Raw genomic sequence first — 11,642 nt, 5'->3', positions numbered from 1 at the left:
CCCCCCCCCCCCCCCCCCCCCCCCCCCCCCCCCCCCCCCGGAGACTTCCTTTCTCTCATCTTCAGCTGGAATTTTCCCTCAGGGACTGTGCTCCTTCCTGGAGGTCTAGCGCGTGCGTTGTTGACGGTCTAGTTTTAAGGTGTCAGTTTCCAGACCCTGAGTGTCTTCGATGTTCCTGTCTTTCCGGATGAACAGGTGCAGGAGGTGTTGCCCTGCTCAGGATATATAGGTTTAGAGCAGATTGTGGAGGATTTCGAAAGTTTGTTTTAGGAGTGTAGGTTTTCTTTTGTAGATGAGGGTGGAGAGAGGAACATTCTCAACCCCATGCCGGCTGGGGTCCTATCCACAGGTACCTGACTTCCGTTTGGGGGTTCTGGAAGGAATTGCCCTTTTATTTGGCCACTTGGAGCACTCTTACTTACACAGTCTTAAATATTACGGTTGTAGAACTGAGATCCCTGTTTCCTTGACATGCGGTCCCTTCATCTTCAAGCCAACAGTGAACATTGCGTCCTTCTTGTCCGTCTTTTCTCTCTGCCTTCCTTTTCTGCTATATCACTTTTGTCTACAACCAGAGAAAATTCTCTGCTTTTAAGAGCTCATGTGATTACATTGGCCCCACCTAGCTAATCTAGGATAATCTCCCTATTTTACTGTCAACTGATTAATAACTATAATTACATGTACAAAGCCCCTTTTCCCATGTAACAACGTATTCACAGGCATGACACCAGGAGATGAAGGTCATAGATGCCAAAATTCTGCCTACTACAGGGTCCAGGGCACAAAAAAACTGTAAAGAACCCCTGCCTTTTAGTGAAATTTAGACATTGAACGAATCTTAGGCTTTTTGGCTAGTCACTGAGATTGGAAATATGGATGGGAGGAAAAGCAAGTTTGGTGTGACGGGCAGACAGTGAGCTTGGTCAGGACATGTGTGGAGTAGTTGGACATATAAGTGTGGTAGAGATTTGGAAGTCATTAGAGTAAGTATTAGCATATATTCATGGAATGGATTAGATACCCCAGGAAAGAAGAGGGCTAAAGGTACAATCTTGGAGGGCCGGCCCGTGGCGCACTCGGGAGAGTGCGGCGCTGGGAGCGCAGCGATGCTCCCGTCGCAGGTTCGGATCCTATATAGGAATGGCCGGTGCGCTCACTGGCTGAGCGCGGTGCGAGCAACACCGCACCAAGGATTGTGATCCCCTTGCCAGTCACCAAAAAAAAAAAAAAAGAAGAAGAAAAAAAAAAATAAAGGTACAATCTTGGAAATACCTCTATGTTAGGAGGTGGGTCATGGAAGAAGAGACTTGACAACAGAGGAAGGAGCAGTCAAATAACAAAATCTGAAAATCATCTATTAGGTTGACAAGGAAATCTTTGATCTTGGGGAGAGTAGTTTTTTTAAGTGGTGGAAGGTGGAGCATTCGGATATTCTTAGTTTCTACACAATTCTTTTTCCTTCATGGCATCTCTGAATATTGGCGCTTTTTTCTATAATATAACCCCTTTTGGGGGGACAGTCCTGTGTTTGTTTTTGCATTTTAAAGAAAAGTTGCAAGTGTCATGAATTAATACCCACATACTCTTCACAAGATTCACTAATTAACATTTTGCCATATTTATCTTTTTTTTTTCTGAGCCATTTGAGAGTTGCAGACATGTTTTCACTTCACCTGTAAATACTTTAGCATATATCTCCAAAGAACTAGGACATTATCCTGTATTATCACAATACAATTATCATACTCAGGAAGTATAACTCCTTTTAAGTACTTACGTGTTTTATTTTTATTTTTTTTATTTATTTATTTTTTTAAAAGGTGACCGGTAAGGGGATCTCAACCCTTGGCTTGGTGATGTCAGCACCACGCTCAGCCAGTGAGCAAACTGGCCATTCCTGTATAGGATCCAAACCTGTGGCCTTGGTGTTATCAGCACCACACTCTACCGAGTGAGCCACAGGCCGGCCTCATGTTTTATTTTTAAAAATTCTTATCTATTTTAGTTTTTCGCTAACAAATCTCTTACATTTCTTTTTTTTTTTTTTCCTTTTTGTCTTTTTTCATGTCCGGCAACGGATCGCAACCCTCAGTGTCGTGCCCGTACCGGACCTGGACCGGCAACGGGACCGCAACCCTCAGTGCTGCACCCGCACCCCGCTCAGCCAGTGAGCAGGAACCGGTCTGTATGTGGGATCCGAACCCTCGGCGGGAGCGCCACCGCACTCCCAACCGGCGCACTGTAGCAGTGCGCCACCGGGCCGGCCCTCTTAATTTCTTTTTAAGAAACTTTTTTTTTTGTAAGATATACACACAAAAAAGATTATGTTATATATGTATGGTTAAAAGAATTATAATTAAAACAATACCTGTGTATTCACTCTCCAGGTTAAGAAGACTATTACCAGTACTTGGACAGTTTTATTCATCCCTCTTTACTCATTGTTAGCCTCACCTCCTTGGTCTCTTCCCCCCCTTTTTTCTCACCTAGCATTTCCAAGTCATGATAGAATTAAGGTCTCAACAAACCAGGAAGGCTTCCTGGAGGATGTGATGAGTGACTAACAGCCAGGTGAATGGGGTGGACTTAGGAGGAAGTTGTCTGACTAGAAAAACAAGATGCTCAGAGACAACAGTGAGAAACAATATTTTGTGTGCCAGGATATATGTGTGTGTGTATTTTACGTATATATAGAGAGACAGTCTAGCAGTTCTTCACCTGAGGGAATGAGGGAGAAAGAGTGAAGAGAGAAAATAAAACTGGAGAAGGAGCCTGTCTTGAGCTTGGCTTTATAGCCCTTAGGCTTTGGGGAGACTATTAGGGTTTTAGGCAAAGAGGGAAAGTGTCAGATTTGGTTTTAGGTAACTAACTTCTCAGATGTGTATCAAGAGATTTAGAACTCTCAGGTCTATTTTCAGAGCTTAGTTTTCATAGGAAGTTGGCTTTTTATTCAAATAAGGAAGGTACAGAGACATGAATAATTTAAAATAGTTTAAAATAGGGAAAATAAAATAAGTAATTAAAGTAGGTAATTTAAACCTAGAAATAGGTCCGGCCTGTGGCTCACTCGGTAGAGTGCGGTGCTGATAACACCAAAGCCACGGGTTTGGATCCCATATAGGGATGGCCAGTTTGCTCACTGGCTGAGCGTGGTGCTGACAACACCAAGTCGAGGGTTAAGATCCCCTTACCGGTCATCTTTAAAATAAATAAATAAATAAATAAACCTAGAAATAATGCTTTTTTGTATCTCATTCCAAAATTAATTTTAAACCACATAAGCCAACCCAAATTCAAGACCTCTTTTACCTTCCTGTCCTGTTTTTCACCCCATACCTGGAATAAAAGACATTGATCATACTTGTGTTAAAGCATTAGAGTGAGAGTTTAGCAAAACATTTTTTCTACATGTTTACTGGATTTCTTTTCTTTTTTTTTTTTTTTTTTTTTTTAAGATGACCGGTAAGGGGATCTCAACCCTTGGCTTGGTGTTGTCAGCACCACGCTCAGCCAGCGAGCAAACCGGCCATCCCTATACAAGATCCGAACCCATGGCCTTGGTGTTATCAGCACTGCACTCTACCAAGTGAGCCACGGGCCGGCCTTACTGGATTTCTAATTCTTGTCTTTCCCTTTTGTGACTCATGGTTAATTAGATATTTTGGTTTTTAAGGGCTTTTCTTTTTTTTTTTTTTTGTCTTTTTCCATGTCCGGCAACGGATCGCAACTCTCAGTGTCGCCCCCGTACTGGACTGGGACGGCAACGGGATCGCAACCCTCGGTGTTGCCCCCGCGCCTCGCTCTGCCAGTGAGCGGGAACCGGTCTGTATGTGGGATCCGAACCCTTGGCGGGAGCGCCGCCGCGCTTCCTAAGCAGCGCACCAGCGCAGTGCGCCACCGGGCCGGCCCTTTAAGGGCTTTTCTTGTAGAATGTATAGAAAGGGAAATAAAAATAAAAACTTCATTATCAAGTAAGTGTTACTTTCAAGTATAGAACTTGCTTCTGTCCTGTAGAGTGCAGAATCCATTTCCATGTACAGTATACAATTATGAGAGCTCCATAGGAAATATTGTGCTGAGGCAGCATGTGTGTTCTGTCAGCAGTAAGGAACTACAGAGTAATTATTATGTGCTTAAAGTAAAGGCCATAATTTGATAGGCACTGATTCTATGTTTAGATTTCAATTTTTCCATCTCTCAATTGAGTCATTAAAGTTTTGTAGCTCTGGATATTTGAAATTATTTTGGGCACCCAAATTTGGGATGTTTATTTCTGAATTGTGATAATACCAGGAGATTTTTGAGGTGAGAAAAAGGCAGTTTATTTGTTTTAAAGTATGGTTTTAGTAGGGGACTGGCGATACTTGAGCACTATTTCATCTCCACGTTAACAGGAAAGCAGTGGACTGGAAAGGTGCGTATAGCATGCAGGCTAGCTACATAAGATTTGTTTCTTTGGAACCAGTGGGGATGAGTCATTCTGAAAAGTAACTTCTAGAGCTTTTATAGCATTAAGCTCTTTAAGATTTGTCACTTCTAAGCCTTCCAGGTTTTTTTTCTTTTTCTTTTCTTTTTTTTTTTTTGGTGGCTGTCTGGTATGGGGATACAAACCCTTGATTTTCTTGTTTTAATAAGCATGTTGGATGGAAATCCTTCCAGATGACCCAGTGAATATTTTCTTGCTTTTGCTTTTTTTAAATGTACAATTAAGTAAGTTTTAGTATATTTACAGAGTTGTGCAGTTATCACCACAGCCTAATATTCTGCCTTTGCTATTGATAGTGCTTTTGATAACTGAGGGTTGTGTGTGTTACTCACTTGTATTATGCTTTCAGACATTGATTTATTTTAGAGGGACTGAGGTGTAAAGTCCATCTCCCTTTATACTGAACGTGAATGTTCTCAGACTGCCAGGCTGTCATTGTTCCTGCCCAAGGAAGTCCTAGGTTCTCCTATTTTACTTTTGTTTTTGCTTGGTTAGAAATTAAACAGCCAGGCTTGTTAAAATTGTATAGAAAATAGAATGATACAGCGGTATTATTGCATTAACCTCTTTTTTAAATAATAGCTTTATTTAGGTAATTCACATAGCTTGCAATCTATCCATTTAAAAGTGTACAATTCAATGGCTTTTAGTCTATTTACAGAGCTGTGTAACTATCACCACAATCAATTTTTGAATATTCTCATTGCCCCCAAAAGAAACAGGTATCCATTAGCAGCCATTTCCTATTTCCTTCTAGCCCTAGGCAACCACTATGTTGCATTAACATTTATTGCATTGATATGTTTTGTGGCTTTGTCAGGATCTTTTTGCTTACTTCTGTTCTGCTAAGTTGTGCAGTTCCAGACAGGTGAAGTACGATCATGTGTTGCTTAATGACAGGGATACATTCTGAGGAATATATCATTAGGTGATTTGTGTGAACATCATAGAATGTACTTATACAAACCTAGATGGTATAGCCTACTACATACCTAAACTGTATGGTATAGCCATTACAATCTTATGGAACCACTGTCGTATATGTAGTCTGTCATTGACCAGAATGTCATCATGTAGCACATGACTGTATTACCAAGAAATTAGCCAGTTCCTACTGGCTATTTCATCATACCAGAAATGATTCCATAGCCACCCAGTTCAGATTCCCATACTGGCCAGCCACAAAACAAACGAAAAAACATGGCCGGCTCCTACTCAAAACTCGGCATACTGATTTTGGTGATATGTTTCCTTTGTTATACCAATAAAATACTTGCATGTAACCACATTTGAGGGAAAACTAGACGTAGCCTCTCTTGGCTTTGTCTTTAAAGCTGCAGAATAAATAGAGTTTGTCTTTCAAAGTATAATCATTTTCTGACTTGTGGTGTTACTACAGCCGTTTCTTGTGTATGTCATTTATTGTATAATTAGTGGAGAAGTTAGTGATTACCAAGTATTTATTGCATACTTACCTGCTGAGCACTATGCTAATGGTTTTGAAGAATTAAATAAAGGAATGGGACAGGTTCTGCTGTCAGGTAGTTCACATTCTGTCAGGGTATACACGTGGGGACTTTACAAAGTTCGTGGAAAAGTAGAATTAAAAGGTAATATGAATCTTTTCATGAACTTTTTGAAGTACCCTTATAGAAGATTCGTTATCATAGAGTGCACTAAATGGTATGTTACTGAGCGTAAGTGTGATTTAGAAAAAGAGATCCTTATGGACTGGAGTAGTTGAAGGGAGGCCTCATGGAGGAGCTGGGACTTAACTAGCAGAGGAGGATTTTCAGAAGCAAAGAGGGCACCTGAATATATTTCAAACAAATAAGAATAAGCATAGAAAGCATAGAAACACACATGTGACTTAGAAGAATTCAATTTCAAATCTGTTTGAATTTATAGTTAGAAGAAAAGAGACCATAACAGAATTGGTCTTAACGAAAATTCAGTTCTTGCTGCTGAATTTTCTTGTTTTAGAAATATTTCTAAACAGTAAGCTTGAATTTACTCATATGCGTAAAACTGCATGCTGAACCTTTGTAAACTTTTGTAATATTAAATTAGGATTTATTTTCTAAAAATAATCTAATTAAAACTTGTTTTTCAGCCGCCTGTCTTGGTTAGATGGCTCTGGATTAGGATTCTCACTGGAATACCCCACCATTAGTATACATGCAGTGTCCAGGGACCTAAATGCCTATCCGCAAGAGCATTTGTATGTTATGGTGAATGCCAAATTTGGAGGTATGTATGGTGTCATTTAGTCTAGTGCTTCCTTTGGTAGCAAATTATATTTTAAAAAGCAGTCTTTGATAATACTCAATGTAATATTCAAGCTGTTGGCCCACTTTGGATAATAGTTTACTAAGCAAAATTTCAGCACCGTAAAACAATTTGGACACTTAAAGTTGTTATGATGGACACACATTTTGTGTGTATCTGCCTTTTATTTTCTGTATATTTGCACTGAGAATTCTTCAGTTACTGTGGATATTTATTTCTACTTTTTCCTTTTGAATTTAACTGTATATTGTCTCTTTCGCTTCATAAAGTCACCCTTAAAGGTTTGGATCGGTATACTTTTTGTTATAATATTGTTTCTCAGTGGGGGTAGGGGAGGTTTAGGGGAGATATTTTGTGGCCTCTACTCACCTCCCCATCCCTCCATATTTAGCAGTGACATTTTGATTGAAGGGAAGAGGGGTGCTACTGCCATCTGCTAGTTAGAAGCTAAGGATACCAGTAAACATCCTACAATGCGCTGGACTGACCCATACAACAAAGAATTGGAGATTCAGAAAAATCTAGTGAAATTCTTTGCTTTTAAAATAATAGGTTGCTTTTCTTCAAAATATTGTATAAGAGGCATTCCCATGAGTTTGCCTGTTAAGTAATAACTCCTTCAAATTGGGATTTTGGACCCCACCCACAACCAGGCAAGCAGCAGAGCACACCGAGGGTCCTGAGGCAGGGGCTGTGGTCGGTCACCCCCACCCGCAAGAACATCTTAGAATGTTTTTATTAGCTGCGTTCGTTTCTTTGGGGTGTGTGACTTGTCTGATCATGTCCTTCACCAAATTTCTGTTAAGATTTTTCTAATTCACTTTTAAGAGTTTTTTATGCATTAAGGTTGTTAATCTTTGTGTGCTAAATTTGTTCCTTATCAATTGACTTTAAATTCAGTTTGTGATGTTTTCCTTCATTTATATGTTGAGAAAATAATTTTCTATCTGAACATTAAATTTCAAAAAATTGGGACTTTAATATGGTTTCAGATATATGATCATTTATATTCAATTGTGACATTAATTATTTAGTAATTTTTAGGACTTTTCGCAAGCCCTTCTTCATAAAGTGGTGATGACTGATTTAGCTATCTGAAATTTTTTTTGTTATAAGATTTCAAATTCTTGCTACTGGTAAGGGTTCAAAGACATAAAAATCTAGTGAAGTTTGAAAACAAGAATGAGGAAAAGTAAAAGGCTGTTGACTTTGGGTGTATTAAGAATTCCTAATGAGGTATTAGGCACAAAGTTCACTTTCCATCTAAGCAAATGCAGCTGTGATTTTATAACTAAGAGTATTATGTGTTGTGTTTAGTTTAAAGCATTCATTCATAGAAATGCAAAACCCTAGAGGTACTCTTGTTAGTCAATTCCGAATGTTGTGAAATGCCCCACGTAGTGTCAGGCATTGGCACTGGGCAAAAGGTGCATGTCAAGAAAAAGCCTAGAGAGGTGGGATTTGAATAATAGCTAAAGGGGAAAAGCTCACTGAATAAGGAGGCTCTTGTTAACTTGCTAGGCAAGTCATTTCATTTCTTTGAGCCTGAATTTCATCCAGAAAATTAGAGTATATTGGGTTCCCAAACTGGAGGCGCCCTCTTGTGCATGTCCACACACACACACACACACACACATTTTTTTTTTTTCTCCATCTGACCAGTACAAACTCTGGACCTTGGTGTTATCAGCACCATGTTCTAACCAGCTGAGCTAACTGGCCAGCCCAGTTGTATTTTTTAAATCTACCCGTGTTGATACATATAGATCACAGTTATTCATTTTAACTGCTATTTATAACACATAGTATGACCAGATTCAATCTATCTTCTTTTTTGTGAACTAAGTTATTTTTTATATTTTTACTAGTACATATTATACTTCAGTAATACTAGTGTACAAATTCCTTGTGTGTATCTGTTGAGTCAGTTAACTATTATGGGCTTTAGTTTTGTTGTCTGTAAATCACTGGTGATGAATCACATCAGTTGTTTACAGACTGTTGCTGAAGCTTTTGTTTCAAGGTGAAAGGTAGAAGCAGATGACAATGGAACTATTCTTGTTAGAGCCCTGACTATTTGGGTACCCTACAAAGGCTCCTCAGGGGCTCTGGAATCCTAAGGGCCCTGTGAAGCCTCTATCCAGAGCCTTTTATAGCTCAAAAATAACTATAATTGGAGGTAAAAATTGAATTGCAGAACTCATATATCAATAAGCATCCTTTAGGAAATTCTCTAAGGCTTTTTTTTTTTTCAGTCAAATAACATCATTAAAAAGTTATTTTTGTCCCTTCTCTAGAAGAATCAAAAGAATCTGTTGCTGATGAAGAAGAGGAAGACAGTGATGATGATGATGAACCTATTACTGAATTTAGATTTGTGCCTACTGATAAATCAGCCTGTGAGTGTTCTATAGCATTGACTCTTTTCCCTTTATGTGTACCAAGCTTTTCCTCCATTAACACACACTCACACACACTTCTCACCCTTACCTTTGTTACCTCCATTCTATTGCTTTTTCTTCATTTTAGCATATATTATATCATCGAGGATAGGATACCCGTTAACATCAAAGGTTGTGAATGTAGTGAAAGTATTGTAGATACCATGTTAGCTGGTTTATTTTGTGAATGGAGAATTCTGGTTAGTTTTACTAATTGATGCTGTTGCCTGTGAATCTCAGTTGATGGATGGCAGAGGAGTCACAGCAATTCCAAGACGGAAGATGGCAGGACAGCTGAGAATGGCTTCACCCTGAGACCAGCAGTCTGACCAGGACTTTCGACCCTTTTTTTCTCAGAAAATCCAGTCAGCCATGAAGAGTTCTCGGTGTCTCAAAATGAACTCTTATTATTTTGTGATTTGTCCATTGCCTCAAGCACTTTCAGGATTGATCTTAATTCAAATTTGGCAGGTTTTTGTAAATATTGTGACCCTAGTGTGCCTCTTATCTATCCATTGCATTTATTTTCACTGATGGTTACTTTCATTACAAATTTTATTGAACATTGAAAAAAACTCTTAGTTAAAATTGAATTTTTTTGTTCAGTGGAGGCAATGTTCACTGCAATGTGTGAATGCCAGGCCTTGCATCCAGATCCTGAGGATGAAGATTCAGATGATTACGATGGAGAAGAATATGATGTGGAAGCACATGGTTAGTGAAAGGGATTTTTGTAGTGTTTTTGTTTGTTTGTTTGTTTGTTTTAGTATTTCAATTTTAAGCTTTTATTTTTACCTGGGATAGGGGATTATAGTTCTTTATATCTCCGTCACCCAATAGGGTGTGATTATTATTAAAAGTGAGTGACACTTTATGTCTGAGCCCTTTACAGCAGACATATTGGGGAAATTTATGGTCTTTCCAAGCTTGAGGGTAAAAAAATAGAGATTATTGGGGGAGAAAATAGATAAATAGAGACAGATGGAAGGAAAGAAAATGGTAGATAGAAAAGTGGGTAGTTAGGAAAAGTCTTTTAAGCTGAGGCAGCCGCCCCTGGTCTCTCTTCACCTCTTGCGAACCCGGATCATTTATATCTTTATTTAACATATTTCTTCAAACAGCTCACTCTCAAGGTCATGTCTTTTTCCCAGATCTGTACATCATTTATCCAAGAATATTTCCTGTTGCCTCCCAAGACCAGAATGCAGTCACTAGCCTACTAGAATCTTTGTAACCTCAGGTGTCTGCGGTTCTCTTTTCTTTTCCCTACTGGTCTATGCACACTAGTCTTTGTATCCGAAGCCCCCATATGTACTCATTTCCTGGCCTGAGATAAACTCATTTCTGGGATTTTTCACATACCTAAATATAGGCTCATTTATACGTGATGTATTTTCCAGAATTTGTGAGTTTTTAAAAGGAGCATGTATTTTATTTATTTATTTATTTATTTATTTATTGAATCATAATTGATTATACATATTTTGGGGATTCAATGTTGACATATGTTGATCAAATCAATATTACTAGTATGCATATTGTTACAAATTGTACTTATTCTTTATGCCCCTTGTCCAATCTCTCCCTTTCCCCCCCTCCCAGGAGCATGTATTTTAATCAGAAAAAAATCTTCAGTACACACTAATACCAAATTAATTTGCACTTACCTGTAAAATTCCCATCTTGGGATAATATAGGACTTCCTGGCCTTAGTTAGGAACAACCTTCTTTCCTTCTAGTCTCTGGACATGTGGTTCTTTGGGAATTGCTATTTACTGGCTCATTATCTCTTGGAATCCCTTCTCATCCTAGAGGGTAAGGACGTTTTCTTTGTATCTCTATCTCCAATAGTGGCCTGTAGGGTAGGGTACTTCAAAAAGTTCGTGGAAGGATTCGTGTTATCTTTTCATTTTATTCTTCCATGAACTTTTTGAAGTACCCTCATATATGTGTGTAAATGAACATTGAAAAGTATTTTCCTGGAAGCCTGTTTGTACTGTACCTTCTCTTCAACAAATGCATTGTTGATTATCCATCTTGCTTTTCTATTTTTTTTAGTTTTTATTTTTTGTGGCTGGCTGGTACAAGGATCGAACCCTGAACCTTGGTGTTATCAGCAACATGCTGCAACCAACTGAGCTAACTGGCCAGCCCATCTCGTTTTTATAAATAGCCTAAATATTTTCTATTTGTTTAGAACAAGGGCAGGGGGATATCCCTACATTTTATACCTATGAAGAAGGATTATCCCATTTAACAGCAGAAGGCCAGGCCACATTGGAGAGATTAGAAGGAATGCTTTCTCAGTCTGTGAGCAGCCAGTATAATATGGCTGGGGTCCGGACAGAAGATTCAATAAGAGATTATGAAGGTGAGTATCCTCTCTCTCTCTCTCTCTCTCTCCCCCTCCCCCCCCTCTCTCT

At 38.9% G+C, this 11,642-nt stretch overlaps 1 protein-coding gene across 1 annotated transcript in view; it reads left to right on the top strand.

Moving 5' to 3' along the window:
* The window catches only part of CLNS1A (chloride channel, nucleotide-sensitive, 1A), a 19,866-nt gene that overhangs the window by 1,118 nt on the left and 7,106 nt on the right, over positions 1–11,642 (top strand). Inside the window, exons 2-5 of the mRNA XM_008565924.1 lie at positions 6,603–6,739; positions 9,076–9,177; positions 9,826–9,933; positions 11,417–11,590. Of these exons, the coding sequence (XP_008564146.1) occupies positions 6,603–6,739; positions 9,076–9,177; positions 9,826–9,933; positions 11,417–11,590 (521 nt within the window). The remainder of the gene's footprint in view (positions 1–6,602; positions 6,740–9,075; positions 9,178–9,825; positions 9,934–11,416; positions 11,591–11,642) is intronic.

The sequence above is a fragment of the Galeopterus variegatus genome, unplaced genomic scaffold (genome assembly GCF_000696425.1).
Source record: "Galeopterus variegatus unplaced genomic scaffold, G_variegatus-3.0.2 Scaffold15, whole genome shotgun sequence".
Classification (NCBI taxonomy): Eukaryota; Metazoa; Chordata; class Mammalia; order Dermoptera; family Cynocephalidae; genus Galeopterus; species Galeopterus variegatus.
This window is presented reverse-complemented; position numbering and strand designations above follow the sequence as displayed.